The sequence below is a fragment of the Nematostella vectensis genome, chromosome 8 (assembly GCF_932526225.1).
Source record: "Nematostella vectensis chromosome 8, jaNemVect1.1, whole genome shotgun sequence".
Taxonomy (NCBI): domain Eukaryota; kingdom Metazoa; phylum Cnidaria; class Anthozoa; order Actiniaria; family Edwardsiidae; genus Nematostella; species Nematostella vectensis.
The window spans coordinates 11,144,549-11,168,883 of NC_064041.1; the positions used below are offsets into that span (position 1 = coordinate 11,144,549).

General features: G+C 39.4%; 2 protein-coding genes across 3 annotated transcripts in view; both read right to left on the reverse strand.

Moving 5' to 3' along the window:
• LOC5515302 overlaps window positions 1–7,806 on the reverse strand; it is a 30,207-nt gene extending 22,401 nt beyond the window's left edge. Inside the window, exons 1-2 of one of the 2 annotated variants that reach the window (XM_032384968.2) lie at window positions 7,627–7,806; window positions 4,221–4,313 (exon numbers count right to left, since the gene is read on the reverse strand). In XM_032384968.2, the coding sequence (XP_032240859.2) occupies window positions 4,221–4,275 (55 nt within the window). In that variant the 5' untranslated portion in view covers window positions 4,276–4,313; window positions 7,627–7,806. Of the gene's footprint in view, window positions 1–967; window positions 1,251–4,220; window positions 4,314–7,626 lie in introns of those variants that run through there. The other variant, XM_032384966.2, reaches the window with a different exon arrangement.
• A 3,896-nt stretch (window positions 7,807–11,702) lies between these two features.
• LOC5515304 (aromatic-L-amino-acid decarboxylase) lies at window positions 11,703–23,468 on the reverse strand. Its single transcript, XM_032384970.2, has 15 exons — window positions 23,110–23,468; window positions 22,420–22,533; window positions 21,777–21,828; window positions 21,136–21,218; window positions 20,599–20,733; window positions 20,158–20,268; window positions 19,439–19,471; window positions 18,963–19,029; window positions 18,022–18,116; window positions 17,487–17,554; window positions 16,297–16,367; window positions 16,050–16,069; window positions 15,428–15,526; window positions 12,997–13,098; window positions 11,703–12,469 (listed from the first exon to the last, which is right to left on the reverse strand). The coding sequence occupies exons 1-15, from the start codon at window positions 23,308–23,310 to the stop codon at window positions 12,263–12,265; spliced, it is 1,458 nt and encodes a 485-aa protein (XP_032240861.2). The 5' UTR covers window positions 23,311–23,468; the 3' UTR covers window positions 11,703–12,262.
• Between the last annotated feature and the right edge of the window lie 867 nt (window positions 23,469–24,335).

A 24,335-nucleotide genomic window follows, 5' to 3' on the forward strand; every position in this document is an offset into this window, starting at 1 on the left:
CTTTTGAAAGTGAGGACGTAAATTGATTTGACACGATAAGAAGGGTGAAGTTTGATCATGATAAATGAGCGGTCAGTATAAGCACGTGTTTCGGAAAGGAAAGCGGCGAAAAAAAGCTTAAAACGAGACGTGAATCCTCCTCTGTAATTCGCGAGGAACAGTGAACTATTTACGATTGACACAACGCAAATAACCTTTTCATGGATCCTTGATATTGAGAAATTCCTTTACTTATAGCGATCCCTTTGCGCTCTGTGATCACTAAGTTTACTCAAAGCCGACACGGTAAGCACGATTGGTATTTTCATCACAAAGCTTTTGAGCAGCAAACGAGCACGGCTTTATTTGAAGCAAGCAATACCTATCATTCCCAAGAGAAATTCGCTTTAAAACTATTTAATTCGCTTTACGAACAACGACAGACAATCTCACTGTGAAAATACAGTGTTGTCGTGTTGTTTATCGGACAAGGTGTCCTAAAACCCTCTGAAACTTCAACAACAGGTCAAGTTTGCGCTGTAATGAAAAGCAATTAGTGCAAAGTGCATATTTACTTTATGAGGTTTGTGCTCTTAAAAAAACAACATTCAAAAAGCTCGCGCGAAAAGACAAAGGTTTGCCACTGCGAATAAAGGAAGTGTAGGAGTAGCGGAGATGCTTTGATTTGAGTAGTAAAATTGACCTTTAAAAGATACTGAGCCATAGGCTAGATAGAAGGCCAACAACAATTATTTCAATTTAGAGGGTTAATAAAAAGAACACCATAAAATTGAGTTAGGAGCAGAATAGAGTAAGATAAATTGGTGTTTCAAAGTCTTAGAGTGTGTGATTGTCTAGAGGTTGGATTTCAATTAAGATAAGGCAAAAAGACTTAAGTAAAAATGAAAAATCCCAAAGCAAAAACCCTGTGTATACTGATGACTCTAATTCAAACTCAAGATACAGTCAAACAATAGAAAGATCTTACCTTGAGGCTTCTGCTTCGGAAAGAGAAAAGCCCCACATAACACTACAACCGTGGTCACAATTATCAACACAACAACCACCACATAGCATCGACCGGCTCTAGAAAGTCCTATCCTGTGTTTTCCCCACATGGTTCAGTTCACCTCTCGTCCCCTCTGTTTTTCAAATTTTCGTTTCAGCGTCAAGAATCGTTGCGATGCTTCGCTGCCGAAGTCTTCCCGAGTTTTGAGTTATTTACGGCGGTAGGTAGTGTGGACAGATGCAAAGAATTATAGTAAAAGGAAATGGGTGGCATTTTTCTTACGTCATAGACTATTGTTCACAGGTTATAAATATCTATGCGTATCCGATTCTGGAGAGCATCAACAATCATCAAAAACCCTATAAATCTAGATTTTCTGCGCAAATCCTCCGCAAAAAGAAAACTTTCTTTGGAGCATATACCTAGAGAAACAGGGCATTTAAGCCAATTCTGCGCATTGTTTTGGGCGCTTGCGGATTGCGGGACAAGGAAAGGTGTTTGACGGGGTGTAACGCGATACTGTCACATGTGGGATTTGAAACGTTATACAGATGAGCTGTTGTCGTTAAATTTTGCGTTACAGAATTGTCACCTTATAGTCTTCCCCGCCTTGCCTACAAGTGAGTTTTTTTTGTATGGCGCGAAATAATATTTGAAAATGAACATGCCCATTAGAAAATATTTCTATTGATTTTTCCTCATAAAAAATGGGACTCGCTTTGTGTATAACTCGGCTTGCCAAAAGCATCTCGCTATTAGGCCAACACATATTCTAATTTTAATTCAAAATTTGAAAGAAAACTTAACTCTGGGCAGCCCCTTAAGCCTATAAAAAAATCATCAGTTTTTCAAAACAAAGACTATTTTATCGATTGAGGGTGTATTTCATTATGAAAAAGTTGTTTTTTACCGCGTTTGCGCGCACGCGGCTACCTACAAGACAAAAACGATGACGTAAAGAAGCTAGTGTCCAGCCAAGGGTTCTAAGTAGAGCAAAGTCAAGTCTTCTTAGTAGAGCAAAGTCAATTTGTTCTTAAAAGAGCAAAGTCAAGTTTTCTTAGTAGAGCAAAGTCAAGTCTTCTTAGTAGAGCAAAGTCAATTTATTCTTAAAAAAGCAAAGTCAAGTTTTCTTAGTAGAGCAAAGTCAAGTCTTCTTAGTAGAGCAACGGACCTTTCTAGTATAGTCGATATATATAAGAGATCAGTTTCTATCAAAAGTTGAGCGAAGACAGAACATGTTGATGAGAAGCCAGTGTTTAGGTGTCATCAGTCATAGAGAGATTAGTGTTCAAGATTTACGGCATTTGAAGACATTTCACCTTTTATCCCGTCTGTTCAACGCACGCAAAACATTTTAGGCTGAGATAAAAACAAACACGACAAAGTGCGGTGGACAAATTTTAGAGACTAAAGAGAGATCAATTCTCAAAATTCTAAAGGGCCGAAAGAGAAATCAATTCTCAAAATTCACAGTCGGTCATAAAAACAATATTTAGAAGGTACTAACAACATTTCGCTTGTAGGTAAGCACGAAAAACGACTTAAAAGGTACATTTACATCTTATTAGCTACCTTCGTTCATAAAATTCACAATTTTCCCGTCCGTCTACCCCTATCACCAATTTGTTATTTCCTGTGCCATCTCTACTCGCCACTGATAAGCCAATTTGTGTAAACAATTGATAAACTATTAGGTAAGTGGCTATCAAAAATTATATCATTAAAACTGTTTAGATACATTATATAGCTGTTCTAAAGTAAAACAAGTCGAAAAAGAACACTTAGATAAGCATAGAATCGTCCGTACAATATAGTCCTACATATAAGTAACTTTGTCGGCTAGTTTAGTCTGACATTTGATTGAGTATAGTAAAGTGCTAATTGGTAAAGTTCCCTCGAAATGTATGGATAGTATTTCAATGATAAAAACCTAAGCGCTTGAATACATCTTGTTATAAACTTTTTATTTTTCATGCGCGCGTTTACGGCCAACACCAGTCGCGTCTTTCCGCGCGTTGTTGTTATCTGTTTGGATATCATGCTGTACTCTTATTTCGTTGAACAACTCCAAATTGTTGAACAATGCGAAAGAATTAGCGTGTCTACTAGCAAATTGCCGATTGTCGTCTAAGCTCAATTCATTTGGAATTACACCTAACAAAAGCCGCTTTTCGAGTTTCAGTAGCAGCAAAGAAATCCTGCGTTTGTAGCAATGGATTCTAAAGCCAGTATTGACGTTGAAATAATTCTGCTTGTAACTGTAATTCTAGCGACTCACAAAGCATAGAGCATGGAAAGAACAGAACAGGGAGAACAGAACGTGCTTCCTAAAGTCTCCGAGGGAGAGAGAGTAATATCCGGAATGATCCACCCTCACGGAGGAGCTCTGATGAATCTCAAAAACTGTCAAAACAGCGAGCCGTAAAGAAAGCAAGCAAACTTCCTCAAAAATGCAGCCAGAAAGTCTACCCTTGTTTCAGACAGTCTGGTTATTCGTACAGTACGGATAACACTTTTAAGTATTATTAATTTTTGCACCTTCGACGATTTTGCCGAGACAAAAAGAAGTATGAAGGATGAAGTGAGACAGCTTTAAGACACCTCCGAAAACTTTAAATTCAAATGCCCAAGTACTTTAGGAGGGTATTTCACCAATTAAACCCATTACATTAAACATAATACATAAGATAGATATCGTAGATCCACAAAAAAGTGGATTTTAAAAACTTTGGGAAGATGAGTAATGCATAATTTCGTTTCCTCACGGCGACCGCATCTCGAAGCTCATTCCTCAAACTAACACCATATGTCGTATTTTACACCTTTCTCCCTACACAAACCGCCATAATTCCTTCTTCTTGTTCTCTAATACTTCCTTCAGTGTATTCTTCTCGAGTATGTGGTGAACAAATACTTTAAAGAAGTCTGAATTCTGATCTGAACAAACCCGAAGTCCTAAATTTTGGTGAATTTTCAGCAAACTGTTCGTCGCACGCGTTCTTTATTTTGGACGGCGCGTCTCTAACTTTACAGCGAAAACAGCGATCGATTTGTATCACTTAAAACCACTATAGGTCCTTAAGAGACCATTAAGAAACTGCCAGCGTGGTTGATTTTGCGAGTGATTTATGTACCCAATGCCGGGAGCGAAGGAATTTCACATAAATCATTCGGATTTTGAAAACATGATGTAGGAGTCACCGAGTGGTCAAATTACGGTCATAAATCTTACCTTCACAGACGTGCAGAAGGAGTACAACCTGCGCAAGAACGTGCGTCCAGTCCATATCCTTGTATTACGGCCCGCAAACGTCCACGATTTGAACTATAGTGAGAATATTTACAAAAGTTACATGAAAGGAAGATGACCCCTTGGTAATGTATCGGTATGTGAGAGATAGCGCATCTCGGGTCGCGAACAGTAGGGTATCAATGACAGCCGGCCTGTCATGTCAACACGGCTATTGTTCTGCTAGCAGGAGCAAGCGGCAAATCTAATCTGGTCCCAAATGACAGCACGGTCTTGTTAGCGCTGAACTCTATAACCTCATAGAGATGTTTCCAAACTTGAACCAGATCGCAATGAAAATAAGTCGGTTTTAAGAGCTATAGGGCGTCGAGGGGTTATAGTATGAAAATATTTGGTGATCTTGAGATTTTGGATTTTCTCGAGTTTGTGTGTTTATCAGGAAAACATCTTATGAAGTGTCTGAGTGGGGGTGGGATTTAGAAATGCTGGCCAATGACAATGCAGGATTTCACAGCGCTGGACCACAATGTAATAGTATTAGGACCGGCGTTTTCCGCTTTGGAGAGGATTTCACAAAACATTCCCCAAATCCTAACCAATCTAGGAGTACTTGTTATTTAAGCTCGAGTATTGTACAAGTAGTTCATAGCGCTCGGGATACGGCCGAGGGTTAACGAGTTTTGTCGAGTTTTGTGCGAAATGTATAACCTTTGTGTTTTAAATTATCTCAGGTGTTCTATTACAATAACAAGTCAGTTTAATTTGTTAACTATTTTCGTTACTTTTACAAAACCCGAGCTTTAAGCATGCTTATTAAGCTTTAGGTGAAAAAAAAATCGAGGCGACGACGCGAGAGTGTGTCACGGTAAATAATTTATTCTTTAGAACAAGAAATGCAGTGTCATTTTCTGCGCCAAACAGTCAAGTTTTTATTTAACAAATCTCAGGGAATTATACATCATATAAGTGCGAAGTTCATTGCGAGGGGACACAAGATGGCAGGAAATGCTATGAATGGGGACCATTCCGGAAGGGTTCGGCTCTCATAGAAAATATCATATCCCCTGTGATTAGAGTAGTATTACTACGATATTTAGCGAGTTATCGCGATAGAATTAGCACGTTAATAATTGAAATTGGGAAACATCAAGGGGATTTATATTGTTTCTAAAAGACAAATAGAACACTTACACCCCGTTATAAACTAAAACTACAGCAGCAGGAATTAAAATTACTTCTCAATATACGATATAATTTGATCGTCAAGGGTACCTAATGCATTAAAAGGCCGATGTTTTTTTTACGTTAATTCAAACCACGCTCTTCAAAGACTTTCAATTTTCACACCAGAAAGTATGATTTTTAATTTTCCCAGCTGCTTTGATGTTTTTACTCTCTTTGGTGACTTTCTAAATCAAATCCTGTGAAGGTTTTTTTTTAATAAGTCTGATTAGGTAAAAGTCTCGGCCCGAGCTTGTGGAGCTAACTCTATAAGCTTGTGCCAAAAGATGGAACCATTTAACTCATGTGGGACGCCCCACACGCAACAGGTTACTTCGAGAGGTCATGTTTGGTGGAAGCGTGCAAATCACCGACCGTCTCAGGAGCTTTCTCGTTTAAGGGCGTTTCTCTAACGTCTCGCTAAGATTTGGTGGGTCGTGGGAGTGGACTTAGTGGATAACACAAAAATATGTAGAATTGATTCGTTATATCCAACCCAAAAGATCGTCCAATGTATTGTCTTGGGGAAAATATATTTTTTTTTGCGCCCAAACATCTTAGTGGGTTCGGGACAATTAACAAAAAAAATTTTATTGGAAAGCGGGGCACTTGGCGTAGCTGCCATCTGTCTCCCTACTAATCTTCTTTTTCTTCATTCTTCGGCAAGAAACATCAACAACAACAAAAGTACATTTTCATGGCCCATGTGACCCTGGGTACCAGACGCTCCGAGGGCCCATGTGACCCTGGGTACCAGACGCTCCGAGGGCCCATGTGACCCTGGGTACCAGACGCTCCGAGCTTCGCGGGCCCATGTATGTTTCTAATACCATTTTTTACAATCCATTATTTACATGAGATAAGAACTAAACAGACAACAAATCGCACGGGATAAGACAGAGTAAACAAAACTTCTGTCGGGGATCAACAATAACAAACATAACAAAAGAGCGCTTTTGCCCTTATGCATTTAGAAAACAACAGCCCTGAGATACTGAGCCCTGGGATACTGAGCACTGAAAGGAAAACAGAGAGAAATAGAAAACCATTTTGAAGTCCCATCTGAGAGTACGGAGAGAAGGGACTGTAAAATCAGGACTTTCAACAACACAGTCGGAGAAGTTGCCACTTCTTCCGAGCAGAAATGCAGAATTGCCAATGCAGGATAATAAAAAAAAAAAACAGGCAAGGGGAAAGTGGTGACTACGAGTATGAATGTGAGATACAATGAAACCCTACAGGAGATAAAAAGATTTTGTCACAAAATGTGTCAAAATATCGTATACGAACCACCTTGAAAAACGGTTATGGCTTCAAGTGCAAATAAAACAATTGTTTTTGTCCATATCTACATGGCATGGAAAAATGGAATTAACCGTACTGTGCGAGCTCTCAGAAAACATGAACGATAAGAATTTATCGGGCTATTTCGAGAAGCAAGAAACTTCATTATTATCTTTGTTAATGGGAGAGAGATATTGACAGAAGGTATCGATTGAAATACCTTAGAGGTTTTGTTAACGCAAATATAAACGCAAAACAACTTCACCAAGAATACCAAAAGAACAGAACCACTCAACTTCCCCGTTCCCGTTGAAGGACTAAAGGCACTTAACCAATTTCTTCCAAAAATAACCAACACATCCAAAGGAGCCACCTTAAGAAATTAACAGTCTTGTGGATCGAAACGCAAGGGTTTTTGAGATGGTCCTTATTGTTATATACGCTTTTCAAAATGGATTGCTATTAACCTTTCGAGTGAACAATATTCAGTCTTAGGCCATATAATTTTTGGGGGTGTTATCTTTGTATTGCGAAATTTTAAGCCCCTTCCCCTTCAACTTCAAACACCCGACTTAGTGGATTACATGAACGAGTCGGTTCCTAATACTGCCTACGGACACAAGGCTATGCATTTTCAAACAAAGAACACGGATTCAGAAAACATGATTGCGTACTTTCTAATGCGTCCTCCAAACCAGCTTCAACAAATAACCCTAACTCTGAAGCTAATGAATCCGACAAATGGAGGACCTATTTTGTGTTCTCCTTTTAACCTCATTTCTCACCTCTGCAAAGTTTTTTGACTTACAATATGGCATACCCTCATAGGAAAGGCACAAAATGCAAAAGTGTCACAATAGAATAAAACTCTGTTCCAACTTACCAGATATTCGCGAAGAAACAGTTCCCTAATTGTAAGCTGTGTTTACCAGACTTGCCACTTTACAGCTTTGATATCAAATGCCTTTGGAGTGTGATAAGCCGTAGCTTTATGTACCAACGACGAACAAAGACGTGAAAGGTTCGGGGGGATTCTAAGCACTGTCCAATAATGTCTATTCCGGGCCCCTTGAGCAATCCTGTGGTCAGAGTAACGGAAATGATTCAACAGTAAGCCTGTTACGTTAATCACATGGGAGGAGCTAATGAAGCGCGCGGTAAAGCGATACCACGACTTCGTCGACATGTCTCCTCCAGTCATGCACACAGTCAAACTCCCAACTCAAAAATCACTGTTTCAACAACAAGAATTTCGTGATTTTTGTGGGTAAAGTTGTAAGATAGGATGTGATGTAGAGTTTGTACGATTCTGAGTGATGTAGGTGCTGAATTTGTGTGGGGTATAAACAGATGGTGTTAAGATGGTGTGAAAGAACTCCACTGATATCCTGCGCTACATACTTGCTATTTACGTACTATCGCCCACTTCAAACAATTCCTGACAAACAGATGTGGGGTAACATAGCCAAACTTGTACAAAAGTAACCGTTTATATTAATAAATGATTCCACAAATACTAAACGATTTATGACCATTAGGGTTAAGTTACAAAAAATACCAAATAAACTATTCTCTCAGCAAGGTCATTTTGGAACGGTTTCAATACCCTCACGAAGTATTTCTTATCTTTTCATCTCAATGATTATTACATTCTTTGGTCAAAACAACAAATGCTTAAATCTTCCAATAGCCAATACATATGCCTCATACACAATCTTAAGCTCTAAGCAAATATATCAAAGAATATTCAAGAGGGAGTTTCAACATAATATTATCGATATTGTGGGTTTTCAGAGTACGTGTGTTAGTAGCCTAGACCTGTCCTTCCGCCGGTTAGTGTCGGGTTGGAGTGGGTCCGGCCAACCGTTCTGACGCGTTACAGTCGATGATGGATGAATATCTTATTTAAGTGAGGAAATTTTTTAATTACAGGGGCGGGGCCTAGTGAGATAGAGCTGTCAATCACTTAATCATGTCGGTTGACTTGAAAGGCTAGTGTTTTTATTTGATGATGTGAAAAATCGGTTGCTGTGTGGTTTTAGTGTAGTGATATCGGTTTGCGACAACATGAGTAATTTAAAAGAACACTAGCTATACACTACACATCGGCCCCAGTAGGGCCAGGACGGGACTTTAAAGCACGCTAGCATACACACATTGGCACCACCTCCCCCTTTAGCAACCAAAAATGCAGTAAATGTATAAGACATTCTCTAAAATACAGGAGAAAATGCTTTGAAAGTCCCTTTTGGGCCCCCTCCTGTTAAAAATCCTGGCAACGCCGCTGACTGTTGATGAATCCTAAAAAGGACGAAACAGCTGTCCATGGTTGCCTAACTGTACGAGTAATAGACTGTGCTAGCGTCCCGTCTTGGCCCGACTGGTGCCAATGTGTGTATGTTAGTGTACTGTTACAGGACGGGACACTAGAGTACAGCCTATTAATACCCGTGTGTAGTCTGGTTAAGCATGGACAGCTGTTTCCTCATTGTAAAGCTGCATTGTCTCAGATAAACTTTCTCGGCAATGAAAGGAATATGGTTATTGCTGACCTTCATGGTGGATAGACTTTGCTACGTTCCATCTTGGCCAGATGCAGATTTATGTAAATCTAATATAAACAACAAGGAATTTAGGAGAATACTGAGCGGCTGACTCATAAGATTCAATGGGGAACCTAGGGGAGAGCACGTACCACGACGTCTTTAGAAATATAGAAAACTTAAAAAATATATAGAAATATAGAAAACATATAGAAATATAGAAAACACATAGAAATATAGAAAATAAATTGAAACGAATAAAGAAGCGAAGTTTGGAAGGAGGGGGGGCAGGGGGCGCGAAAAGTCCTCAAGCTCTTTGCGGTATTTTTCTGTTGTTTCCTTTTGATATGGTTTTACCAGAATGTCTTTCTTGATATTCTTATACACGACCATGTGGCCTTTGCATCAGTCAACTGCAGCGTTAAAGGGATGCTAAATATCCACGAGGGGCATAACATATACTGCGTTTCCACGGTTAACCTTAAGAGATTTGCTAAGTTCCCCTTAAATCCAGACAATCTCCGTTTAGAGAAATTAGCAAGAAATGGGATGACGGATAAAACATACATAGACGCACAGACAGGAAGATAAACAGACATGGGGATGACGGATAAAACATCCACAGACGCACAGACAGGAAGATAGACAGACATGGGGATGACGGATAAAACATCCACAGACGCACAGACAGGAAGATAGACAGACATGGGGATGACGGATGAAACATACATAGACGCACAGATAGGAAGATAGACATACATCATAATAAACACCCTACATTCCTCCTTTTTTCAGAAGAAATATAGAGTTTCACGGCGATTCCGTTCAAGGCCATTCAGACGGCAGTGAGCTACATCCGGGGTAACAACTCAATTGTATTTCTAATGGACCTGAACATGCGTCTACCCACTGACATATTCAACAGTATCAGAAAGGTGATGGGAGGGTAGGGTAATCCTAAGGGACCTGCACATGTGTCTACGCGCCGATATATTCAACAGTATCAAAAAGGTGATGGGAGGGGAGGGTAATCCTAATGGACCTGCACATCGTCTAACCACCGATATATTCAACAGTATCACAAAGGTGATGGGAGGGGAGGGTAATCCTAATGGACCTGCACATCGTCTAACCACCGATGTATTCAACAGTATCAGAAAGGTGATAGGAGGGGAGGGTAATCCCAATGGACCTACATATGCGTCTACCCACCGATATATTCAATAGTGAGGTGTTGGGAGTGGAGGGTAATCCTTATGGGCGTACACATGCGTCTACCCGCCGATATATTCAACAGTTTCAGAAAGGTGATGGGAGGGGAGGGTATAATCCTAATGGACCTGCATATGGGTCTTTCCACCGATATATTCATTAAAAAGGTGATGGGAAGAGAGGGTAAATCCTTATGGATCTGCACATCGTCTACCCAATGATATATTCAATAGTGAGGTGTTGGGAGGGGAGGGGAGGGGAGGCTGAGACTGATGGACCTATGTTCTCTAAACTTGGATGATATAGTTTTAGATAATTTTAGTTTGAGTTCATTTTGTTGCTTTCTTCAATCAAAAATAACGCAAAAATTACCATACAAGTGTATGCCTTGAAGCTTGCTCTATTGTTCTCTTTGCACCACAAACCTTCTTTATCATTCTCCTCCTATCTTCTTCCATAGCATCTTATTCGAGACTGGCAGTCATTTAACCCAATACTCTTCTGCTTGGCCAAGTTCAAGGCTCCGGCATTTGGTGACAGACTAGAAGGTTACTTGGAAACACCGGGCTATGGGATATTTAGTAAGTTCAATAATGGTTTATGATTTTAGAGAAAAACCCGGATTATGGGATATATAAGTCTAAACAATGGAGGACACGTATCGGGTCATCGGATAATAGGCACGTCTAATAATGGTTTCTCCCCTAGGGAAAACACTGGACCATGGATATTTAGTGAGCTCAAGAACGGTCTATGTCAAAATGCTTATGTAGCAGCATGCGAGGTGACAGAGCTCAATATATATTTTTTTATCTAGGCACATATAAATCAGACTGGGATACCTTTGGTGGAATGAACGTTAAGGAGTTTGTGGATCACTGGGGAGGGGAGGATTGGGAAATGGAGGATTGGGAAATGGCGGACCGCGTGCTGAACAGCGGTATTGAGATCGAAAGAATCTGACTCCCGGGGCTTCACCACTTCTACCACGACAAGAAAGGCATGTGGGAAAATGCGAGGCAAACCGATAAGTGATGGCATGTAAGAGAAAAGCGGAGCAGCTTGGTAGGACAGAGCATGTTAGACTAAATCACCTATCTACCACGACAAGTACGTACACTATACCACTCTTAACACGACAAAAAAGTCATATGGGAAAACAGCGAGGCAAATCGATTCCAAAGTTTAATCCGGACCCAAACAATAACAATTACTGAAACTTTAATCATCTTTAATAAACACTATCTTTATTATGAGGTATCACAATCCCCCAATCAAGAAACACACCCTACCAATGATAATTTTTGAGCCTCTTTCACCTGATATTAACATATTCTCAGCTAATTCTCATAATAAATCAACCCCTCTAATAACCTTTCTCCCGAGTATAGAAATTCTCCCACCCTGCCAATTATAATTCCCAGAAATTCCCCACTCTACCAGTGACCATTCTTAGAAATACCACTCTTTATAAAAACAAATTCCTAGAAATTCCCCGCCCTACCAATGACAACTCTTAGAAATCACCCACCCTAACAATGGTAATTATGCATTCCCCTAACATCGAACACTTCTTCAGCTAATTCTCATACTAAATTGAACCCCTAATCATCTCTCACCCAAATAAAGAAATCCCTTACCCTAACAATGATAATTATTGGTCTAACTTCTCTTTAACTACTTCACCTTGCCTTGTTATCAATACACCCATCTAATCACCCAAGTAACACCCAAAAATTCTCTTTAACATAAACACTACCTGTGTTATGTGGCTTCACTTTTCTTCCTCCCTAACATGATTGCCTTAGCCTCAGTGATTGCTTCCCAAGCTTGGTGGAGGTGACAGTCTTTAGTCCCAATAATGCTGCAGAATCTTGTGTACCTGCGCCCCTTGTGAATACCGGGAGTCACAAGAATTTTACCCTCTGCATTCAGTATATCCACAAGGTTTTTGTTATCCTCTTCTGAACCCTAAAATATCAACGTAAACAGATAATTCAATAGTTTGATCTGTTTTATGTAGCATTTAAAGAGCCCTCGTCAGATACACCTTTGCAGGCCCGTACCCAGGGGGGTGCAGGGGGTGCGAACGCACCCTGCCGAAAGTCCACTTTTGGTTTTCAATAGACGTGCTATTTGTAGACAAAACTAAAAATCATAATCACAAACGCCCGTGGAAATACTGCAAAGGCATTAAAAAAATCCCTTTTTGTTCTTTCGGAGGTGGTTAAATTTTTATCAGAGAACTCCCTCCCTCCCACACATACTCACCGGAAATTTGTTTTTTGAATTTGTTTTTTTTGGTTATTTTTTTACTTTCTTGAACCGCGAGACTGGGGGATTATTAAGACTTATTCAAGCTTATGTCTTTATAAGAAAAGAAATCTAAGCCATAAATGAACACTAAGAAATTAAACAAGAACTAGAGCTAGAACTGGCGTTAAAAAGGCAATGCATCATGGCTAGGCTGGCTTATCCCCTTTAAATACCAATCTTACCTTGTATCTAAAACACACGAGACCAAAGTTTGTGTCAACAACAAGCTCGAAATCATCATCTTGCTTGACCATCTCTTCAAATACTTTAGCGAGCCTCACATGCTTCAAGACAACAGAACATAACTCATAAAACAAAGCAAAACGCATAGAAAGATAATTCAACGCTTGGTCAAAAATTTATCACCCACTCCTTTGTCATTGTTTATCATTGAAAATAATAACTACTCATTAACCGAGCGCGAGGGCTGTACGGAGAAATATCAGACCGATTCTTGAATGTACGGCCCAAGGCGGCAGGGCAAAGGCCGTGCTGAAAAGACCAAGGTCTGATATTTCTCCGTTCAGCCCGAGCAAGCAGGGTTAATAGAAGTTTTATTATAGGGCTTTTAAAAATTAAAATGACGAGAAAACAAATGAACTTTCGCTTTTGCGCGAATATTGATTAGTTTATCGATCGATTTCAAAAAGGCGGAAAAACAAAAAACACTCGCGCAGGGTCAACTATAGAATGTAAAAGAGTGAAATAATTTAAGATTATAAAATATAAAACGAAAACATATCAAATAGACCTTGGGGTGAAAAGATGTTGTTTGATGCTTTTACCCTTCAAACGCCCTTCAGACGTAAAAAAAGAATTATCCTTTAGCCCAAATGAAAAAAGAATTACTTGGTTTATTTACCGTTCAGTGTTGTTTTCATCGTTGTGATAAGGACAGTGATATATAATTCAACGATTTTTCGGGCTATTTCTTCCTATTTTCACCTTTTTGAAGCTACAGGTTTCAGCTACAGATCCAAATAATAAGATAAAAAGCTCAGTTGTCAGTCTTCGCGGCATGAATGGACTGTTTGGTGTGAAAACTCCACGGAATGTAAGATACTACAGCTTCTGAAGAAGAAAACACCAAACACTTTGTGCTGCTTTATGGTTATTTGATGAAAATATTGCATTTACAAAGAAGCTGTAGTATCTTAAACAGACTCTTTTCGGTATTTGCACCCCTTGTTATTTATTCATTTGTTTGTTTGTCCGACATAAAGCTTTTGTATTGCTTTGCTATCGGTGGCGCTCGCCCAGCGAGCTCATCAGTTGTTTCTCTTTTTGTCAAAATTTTCCTTTTAGAATCTTGTCAGGATAATAAAACTCCGACTCAAAGTGCTCGTTGTCGTCCATTCCCGATTTCTAAGACCTGTTTGGTTAGTTTTTTTTTTTTTTTTTTTTGGTTGAGTTTTTTTTTTTTGGGTCGATTATGTTTTCGCAAACTCACCCGGCTATAAAATATCCAAAACTGCCCACGGGCAATATCGTAGGATCCAGCCAGCTCAACAGCCAATCAGAGCGCGCGTACTATCGTAGCCATATAAAAGCGGTTTATTCGCAAACTCAAAATAACAATCTACGAATGAAGTCTAATATGTTATGGACAATATTGGTTACTCGCTTGAATAAGCCGATGGAAATAGATGCCTTGTGTGACTCGCCATTGAGCGGGAGCATAAAATGGCGGCGTAATTGGCCTTGTTTGACATCTCAGTTGGGATAACCTAATTGCTTGAATAAGCGCTGCGGCGCCTATTAAATTTTTCAATTCCCGGGCGGGGTTCTTAATAGATAGCGGCGTATACACCTATTTCAATAAAGGTTGTCAGCGCAAACGGCGAGTGGCCAGTGTTACGACCCTTTCGGTCATTTTTCCACCGCCATTTGCCGTTTGCACTGACAAGGTTTTTTTGAAATAGGTGTATTCGGGAAGGCACTTAAATATGGTTTATAATCTCAAAATCATAACATAACACGCTTTCAATTATTTTTGAAATGCTGGCGGGTAGAACTGCCCGTTTTCGTTGGTGGTTGCTTCTAAAAGCATTTACCTAACTACAGGTTTCCCAAGTATGCCACTATTAGTCTGTACTAAATATAAATGTATGAAGAATGAGCAGTACATTCTCCTGTATAGGGTCTAGGGTCCAGCGGAAGTAGAAAGCGAGAGAAGACTATGACCGCACGAAGCAGGGGCGAAGGATGTGGAAAGAGGTGATAATAACATCGAATTTTCCGGTACTTTTTATAGGCACTCTTTTTGAAAACTAAGAGTTGGGATTTTTCCACGCGCGATCAGTAAAAACGTGTCAAATCTACGCCCCTCTGTTGTGAAAAATATTTCCGGAATTCCTATGTCGTTTGTTTTTAAGCTAGCAGGGAAGAGAGCGGGGAAGGGGAGGGGGGGGGGGGGGCGTTTATTAGAGAGGGGCGTTCATTAGATCAGAGGCGTTCTTTAGATAGGGGGCGTTTATAAGGTCATTTACGGTATGCCTAGTTTTAAAAAATTCTGGGTAGTAGAACTATAATCTCAAGGGAATTACCTTAAAAGATAAGCGATCCTCCATCAACACGTGAGAATATCACGTGACTGCAATGCGTGACACTAACCTCTCTCATCTCTTTTTGAATTCCCTCAATACCATAAGAGCGAATCACGAACCAGAGCTTCAAAGAGCGAAATCTCCTTCCAAGTGGTATCTGCCAATTCTACAAGGGTGGTCATTTATCAATACACGTAATCATGTATACAGAAATATAAATCAATCAAAATACTCAAATAGTCGTTGGTAGTTGACTCAAATTTTTGTCCTAAATAAGACTTCTTCAGGGCAGACCACAGGATATAAAGATATAGTATCAAGTGTGGACTTCACTATAAGCTGATGAGTTACTGCTATTTTCGGTATTGGAAATCTCGTCAATAGTTTTAAACTGCTAGACAGACGTCATTACAACAAATAAAAACGCTCAGAGGATCTTTAAATGACGTAAGCCAGAAAGCGATTTATCTGTTCCATATTATCGGCGAGAGTTGACAGAATGACAATCTATGGGGATTTAACTCTAAAATCGCAGCATTAAAATTGATGAGATAATAGAAAGAAACTTGAATAAAAGAAGTATGAGAAGTTTAGTGCGACTAATTCAAAAGTCTAGTCCACGCTCATTTGATCATGTGACAACTGACCCATCTGTAAAGTTGGCCGGATTGGACCAATGAGACACTTACCCTAAACTCGGTAACAACACCTGGAACACAAAAAAGGTTCATGTTAGACTACGCGAGCAAGTCAATTTAATGTAACAAGGTGATGGAGACTGCATCCTCACACAACTGGTACACGGCATCCTCGGGGACCCAGGGCGTACTGAGCGGAAACGAGCGCTGGGCGGCGCTCAGGGTAGGTTGGGTACATGGATTCTCTGTTTGATTCGTGAAAAAAGTAGCTGCTTTGGTCCCTCGATAGTACTTTTACCTGTGTCATCATCAGGGTAGTAAATCCTTTCCAGAGTGAAGGCTCTCATTAAAGCATCACGGTCTTTCACCCTGCAGAAAGAAGAATATAACTCGGAGTAAAGCGATAGCTCAGTTGCGCGGGCTTTGCTTCTGAGCAAGGGGATCAGGATTCTTCATGCCTGGAATATTTTTTCAGCTGTGTAGAAACCTAGCGGATATTGTGTATCCCTCTTGGCTGAGAAGACTACTTAAAATGGCGGTGTTCTGTTTTACAGAAACTAGCTACTCAGCCTGTCACCAGAGGACGCGACGCTAATTTGACAGAACGATCTCAAGCCGATCGCATTTCGAATCACAAAGTTGTTTCCTAGCTGATAAAAACACCATCAAACGCGACCGCCTGCGATCCAATGCAATCTTATTGAAAATAGTCTTAGAGAACCACTGTAGAGTCACTGTAAAGTCACTTTAGAGTCACTGTAGAGTCACCGTAGAGTCACTTTAGAGTCACTAAAGAGTCACTTTAGAGTCACTGTAGAGTCACCGTAGAGTCATTGTAGAGTCACCGTAGAGTCACCGTAGAGTCACCGTAGAGTCACCGTAGAGTCACCGTAGAGTCACCGTAGAGTCACCGTAGAGTCACTGTAGAGTCACTTTAGAGTCACTTTAGAGTCACTTTACAGTCACTGTAGAGTCTGTCTTCGAAGCCTGTTTTTGTATTATTGTACAAACACTTCCCTCGTTCAATCGAGCATACGTGGCAGCATAGCGCTCCGTGAATGGCTCAAAATTATTCAGTCTGGATTAAGTCGGCCAAAACTCCTCTCCTTTACAAATTTCTTCTACAGCACAAGCACAAAACTCCTCTCCTTTACAAATTTCTTCTACAGCACAAATCCTTATTTTAGCCTCATTTCTCTTTATTTTCTTTCAATATCAAATATCCAAGTTCCGTTGTTAACCTCCCCCCACCCATGACGATGATACTTGAGGATAGTGATACAGGAGTCAAAGTCAAATGGAAGGATATGAGATGCGCATTGTGTAATACGACATTTGTTCTAAGTTGATTATCTTGCCCGAATTGTAAAAGGCCATGCAATGAAATTGAGTGATTCACATAATAAAGCTGATCTGAGTTCTTCTGAGAAAAAATTGATTTAGGCTTTTGTTTACTTAAAAATAATACCCACAATTCCCATAACTCACCACATGGGGGCGCAATCAAAGTTTGTCATCATCATCTTGTGAGCATTACAGTTGAAAGAATCTGCAAGCTTTAAAAGAAGAAAAACGTCACAAACTTGCAAGAACTGACCGCCATCATCTTCATAGTCATCACCAGTCGTCATAATCGACGTTATTATCTATATCATCACCATAATCGACTTTATTATAATCATTATCCTCAATTACTATTATTAATTAGTATTATAATTATCAATATCATCACCACCACCATCATCATCATCGTCATCATCACCATCACCATCATCATCATTATCATCATCATCACCACCACCACCATCATAAACATCATCATCATCATCGCCATCCTTCAATGTCATCATCATTAACACGACCATCATAATCATCACCATCATCATCATCAATACCATCATCATCATTATTTTCAAAAACAATTTATCATCATTATTATCAACATCGTTACCTTCGATACATTATCATTGTCATCATTATCATGATGATAAATGTGTTGCTGAATGTACAGTTTGTTGTGTACCTCAATTCCTTGCATGGGCGCCCTCATCTCAGGACATGTGAAGGCAGGGCCAGCGTACGCAGCGTCTACATGAAGCCACATCTTTTCCTTGACAGCTATCAAAAACAAACATTAAATCCAGTCATTGTGTCAACTTCAGCGAATCCAAAATCCTTGTCTCGTTTGGGTATACCGCGTAGTCAGACACAAGCTTTGAAAGAGGTTTGTCTGGTTTTGCTTGTTTGATTTGTAGTTCATGGGCCAGGACATAAAACCCTACCCCCCCCCCCCCCCTCGGTGATTTTGGGAGACATATATCATCTAAACCCTTTCCATAGTGATTCCAAAAATATATGTTTAATAAGCTCTGGGTGTGGCCGTATGGCGTGCTTGTTTATTCCAATTAAAAACCACAGGGTACCCTTGTCAAAATTTTTCAAAAATAACTGTTTAACTGAACTAAGATTTCGAAAAAGTAAACCAAACATTACATTCTTACATCTAAAGGTCAAGTTATTTAATTTATGGAAAAATCAGCTAAAAAAGGCCTAGGAATGTTTTTGTGGTACCACAGGGTACCCACATATTCAAATTTGGAAAATTATTAAAACAGCTTTGGAATTTGAAAGAGACACATGAAATGTTGCGTTCTTATCTTTTTGAAGGGTAAACATATATTATATGTTTCCCAAAATCTTCTAGGGGGAGGGGAGGGTTTCACTTTCTGGACCACGGACTCTTGATTGACTATGTGCTATTCCCAAACGAAGAAAGGAATTTTGTATTCTGGGAGGTCGCACAGAAATGAATTTGGCTATAAATATAAGCCACCTCATTTATAATGCATAAAGAAATGATTTTGGTGGCTAATGGGGAGAGTCTGCTGTGCACAACCCAAACTTGACTGCACCTTACATTACAGCCCAACTATCCCCGACTGAATAATTTTCAAGATACTGTACCTAATGGCCCAAGCTCTTTCAAGTTGTCATATGAGCACAGTGTGGTTGTACCAAGTGTCGCACAAAGCTGAAACAAACTGTCATCTCAGTGGGATACATGTTACCATGTTCACCTTACATGTAATTAGCCAATAAGAATGTGAGAAACAAAATAGGTGTAGCTATATGAATGTGAGAGACACATTATCTGTAGCGAATGAGATTGCGAGAAACACATTATCTGTAGCCAATAAAATTGAACGATTCAACAGCCTATTAGCCTGGAAATTTTTTTTCTTGCTTTGAAGTTCATATCAATAAAAACTGTGTCCTCACACCCTGAATGGAACACTTTCCTCAAACTTTTGCTTATAAAACTGAAGTATGAAAGGGCTGTCAGTAAACAATAAAAAGAAATAAGGATCTAATTCTAGTTCCCTGTATCTCAATGTACAATTGTGAACATTATTATGTTACTGTCATCTGGAAATACTTACAAAAAATGGGATAAGGCCAGCCTCTTTGTCAGCCTGAGAAGAATGATAAAAAATAAAGAAGGTTAAAAAAGTACACACAAAAAAAGAAAATTTGGCCAACCTGAATGAAAAAGTGCAATACAAAAAAAATTTACATGGTCATTGCTTGAATCATCTCATAATTTTCACCAAAATTATAATTTTCTTGCAGAGATTTTACTTAGGCAAACCTTAAAATAGAAGAAAACTCATTTATACCAGTCAACCTCAGAAAATCTCAAGGCTGGATAATTTTTTTGGGGGAGGGGTGGGGTATATTCATTTTTTTGGGGGAGGGGTGGGTTTAACTTTGCAGGCATTTGACGTATAGAAAGCTCTCATGAACAAATCCACTTATAGATCACACAAGGGTGTTAGATAAATTGTGCTATGCAAGTGAATTATTTTTTCAAATATTTTAATAGAAAATAGAAATTCTATAGAATAATTTTTTGGAAGCGATAAAAATCGCTAAAAAGCGGGAAATTTGGTGCTCAATGCAGGAGAGTGGGAGGGGTCCAAAATCTTGAGACTCCCGCCTAATGAGAGAGAATTGACAGGTATGACTTATTTCAACCCTCAAATAACAGTATCTCAGTCACCCATACCATTCAGAAATCAAATGCCTGACAGGGATTTTCAAATGCATTATCGATGAGAATACAGTGCTTAAAGCTACCATTAGTGAGACAAAGGCTGACCTTCAAGCATTCTAGAAACTGCTCCCCTCTGAGAGATCCAGCATCATCTGTCTCAACTGACCTCAGCTTAACCCCTGCAATGCGTGCAGCTTTCTCAACAGACGAGTGAGCCTACAAATTGAATAGGGGACTTGCGCTTAGAGATCATGTGACCTTTTTGGGAGGCAAATTCAAAACAAAATGATCAAACAAAAAATAAGAAATAACTGCGCCCATCATACCAGAGAACGACAAAATAAAATCTTTAAATCAAACTAAACCCTTTCTGAAAAAGAGTCTGTTTTTTTTCATAAGTGCTGAATAAGTTGCTTTTTGTTGCTGTTATTTTGCCACTAAAAAGCTGAGCGCGCGCTAGTTTGCTACCCAAAAAGTCACATGATCTAAATAAGGATGTCTAATTGCAAACAGTATCTTGCAAAATCAGAATAATCAGGTTATTACATGCTTTGAAGTATAAGCCACCATTTTACTCATGAGGACACCTTCCGCCACTCCAGGGTGTTCATTCTGAAGCTGTGTGAGAGTAGCTGTACGGGCTGCAAGAACAGCAACTAGAGTTGCCTCGCTTGCTGTGCCCTGAAAAACAAAAAAAACACAAACTAAAGAAAAGAAATAATTTACCAATCAACCAGGTATTTCAGGTTACTGGAATAAAAAATTTGTAAGATGCAAAGGCCAACAAAAAGTAGAAGACCTTTTAAAGTAAGAATCAATGGATTTCAGTGGTAAATGATCCCTTGTATTTGTCCATCATGTCCACTGGACAGGGGGACCAAAGATGCAAACAGTAGAAGCCTTTTTGGGACAAACTTCATGCATATACCAGCACAAATCACCTGGAACTTAGAATACAACAAAAATTTTAAAAAACTTCATGGTCTTGCTGTCATTTGCAAACTGTTTACATAAAACTGGAGTCTCCATTATGTGTCTCTTTCAAGCAAGCATTGCAGAATTTGGGACTGGACTATAACATACCTGTATAACTCCACCTCCTCTTCTGCTATCTTCCCTTGCAGGAGTCATAGCCAAAAATTCCTTTGGTAAATCAATCATTTTACCTAAAGTTTCAAAGAAAGTTTAAGCCATTCATTTTTTTTCCATTCCTCATCAATGGGCCATACCACCTTAAATAAACCTGCTCCATAAAGCCACAAATAAATCCAAAGCATTGATAGTGAAAAGTCAGAGCTGTAGTGGGCCTCAAAGTACTAGGGGTATGGCACAGAGACATTAATTATAATGGGGGGCACAGCCACGCCCTATGGGCACTACAGTACTGGCATATGTCACCAGCACATAAAATGCAGGATGCTTCAAACACAACAAATGTTTGCATTGTTTGCTTGGTTTATTGAATATTCATACCCATAAGGTGGACTGAAAGAACTTATCATTTCAAAAAAATATCAATAAAATGGATAGCAGATAGGGTGTGTCCAACAGCAAATTTTCCAAGCTTGCACCCCAAGAAACCGCAATCCTAACAGTAGATATCATTGGAAAAAAGTTCAATGTCTGGTGTTTTTTTTAAGGGAAAGCTGCTTTTGAATTGGGGGTGCACATGCAGTCTGTTACAATATTATTTTATTAATTAAAAAGAGAAATACAATAATTACCTAGCCAATCAAGAACCATAATCTCCAGTTCTGTTGATGATGGATTACACAGCTGTTGACAAACATAGACAATTGACAAAAAATGACACAAGAATTCACACAAAAAAATGTCAATCAGAATATCATTTCAAGGATCATTGAAGAACTCTTACAGTAATTTTAATTTTAGAAGACTTCTATGGTTTATCAATAGTGAACCCAAGATTTATATTTTCTTTTTTCTCTTTCCTATAAAATAGTCTTGCATGGTGAAAAAAATAAAAAGTATAGAAGCTTGCTTGTAGGGCAAGATTGGCTGGAGTACCTCATTGTTTATAATTGCATTTCTCTTCTATTGTTTTGTTTCTCATGGTTTTGTCTGTGGTACATCAATCCAATGTGGTTAAATCTTCTGATAGCTTCTACATGACTCCAAAAAATTAGCTACCTTAGTGTATATTTAATCAGGGGCGGATCTAGGGGGGCCGCCCTACCCTCTTTTTTTTCAGACATTTGGCTTAAAAATAACAAGAAATATAAGGAAATATACGGAAGAACAATAAGTCTGCCCCTCCCTTTCTTGAAACATTTGTTTTGCCCCCCCCCCCCCTTTTTTAAACTTCTGGATCCTCCCCTGTTAATTATAATTTCTGTTAATACAAACCCAGTTAAATCCAACTCCAGCAAGACTGGCAGACATGAGCTCTCCGAGAATTCCAGGATATGATATACTTGAAGGGAAAAAAGCATGGAAATGTGGACTTCCCCACAAAGTAACCTAGAGAAGAAATACTTTCTCAATTCACCAAAATGTAAATAAACAACACAAGCAATCAAAAGCAACAAGACCCCTTATTCTCACTGGTCCAGAAAGCCTTCTTTACCCCCCCCCCCCCCCTCCTCATCCTCTGAGACATAAATTTTAGAAGAATATCACCAATTTTTCATTCTGTCTATCTTCTGATTTATGTTAAATATCAAATCATCCTCCAAACCAACACGCCCCTTTAGGTGATCCTAAATCAACCATGAGGCGGCTCGTTTCTTTGAAAGCATAATGTCAATATTCAAAATATAAAATTAAACCAACGGTGTCACGGCATAGAAAATAACAATTAACAGTTAATAGTGAACTTGTAAACATGTGAATACAAAAGATCTAATTGACCTCTTTTGTACTATATAAGCTTAGTAGTATATAACTTAGATAAGCATTACATAAGAGCGACTACATTCAGGTCGAGACATACCTCATTCAAAAATGTCACGCAAATTAAAGTATGTAAAAAAAAGCGATCAAACTCCCAAAAACCTCGGACAATATAACATCCCAATAACCACAAGTGAAACATACCCCTGGGAGAACTTTCTTCTCAAAATCCTCAAAAATAGCATCGAAATTCTCGCTTTGGCTAGGCGCTTCGTTCGGAAGTTGATGAAGTAAAAATCCCGGTTTGACGTCTGGGACAACACGTCTTTTCTCAATTGTCTCGAGAAAATCAGCTATGAAATCAATCATAGCTTTTCCATGCTTGCGAAACTCCTCGGAATTCATATCTCAAAGCACCCGCACAGGGCTACAATATTACCAAAACTGATTCAAATCCCTGCCGTGCCGTGTCAATAACGGGTTGATACCACAGGTATATTTGGCTGGTTAATGATTAACTAAAAGACCATGTGATCCCTAATTAGAAAATTTGGAGTCAGAACGTGATGAGTATCAACATGGTACAACACGTTGTTTGACTTATGAGGGGGGTGGGGGGGGGGGGTGAAAATGTAATACAAATAAATTCATCTTATAAGACCCCGTTAAGTCACTTGATTGGCAAGTAAACGCACGGTAACTTAGTGGTTTGGCCATGCTGACGAGTCCTAATAAGGACGAAACAGCTGTCCATGGTTGCCGAACTGCACGGGTAATAGACTGTGCTAGCGTCCCGTCTTGGCCCGACTGGTGCCAATGTGTGTATGCTAGTGTGCTTCTAAAGTTCACATTTGTTTTCGGCCGCTGTGACCCGGGTCTGGAGCTCGTTTCTTGAAACACCCGAGAATTCTCGGGCCCGAAATTTTGTTATTTCTTTAACTTGAAAAGCTGGCTAATTACTTTAAAATTTGTGGTATCTAAATGTGTTATAATATCTTAAAACATCGTATTTTACCACAAAGATTCATGTGAAGGATGATTCTCTTTATAGATTTATAGGTTTTGATCTTTCCCGAGCTTCTCGATCGCCCCATGACAGGTTCTCCAATAGGGTTCTGGATTCCGGATCCTAGTGTGTGGATTCCGGATTCCATGTGGGTTTTTTCTCGTGGATTCCGGATTCCAGCAGCATGGATTCCGGATTCCATATCTCATTTTTTCATGGATTCCGGATTCCATATCTCCATTTTTCATGGATTCCGGATTCTATATCTCATTTTTTCATGGATTCCGGATCCCATATCTCATTTTTTCATGGATTCCGGATTCCGGATTACCTGTCATGGGGCGATCTCGAGCACGAAAGTCACATGGCTAAACTTCAAAAATAGCCCTATTGAGCGTAATCATTTGAAATATGAACCAAGAGG

Bases quoted from the DNA above. Each gene is read 5' to 3' on its own strand.
- LOC5515304 (XM_032384970.2), bottom strand. From the start codon at position 23,310: ATGAATTCCGAGGAGTTTCGCAAGCATGGAAAAGCTATGATTGATTTC. The intron at 21,219-21,776 runs GTAATTATTGTA...TTGAAACTTTAG, and splicing joins TATGGTTCTTGATTGGCTAG to GTAAAATGATTGATTTACCA. The intron at 12,470-12,996 runs GTAAGATTGGTA...TTGATATTTTAG, and splicing joins TCGTGTGTTTTAGATACAAG to GGTTCAGAAGAGGATAACAA.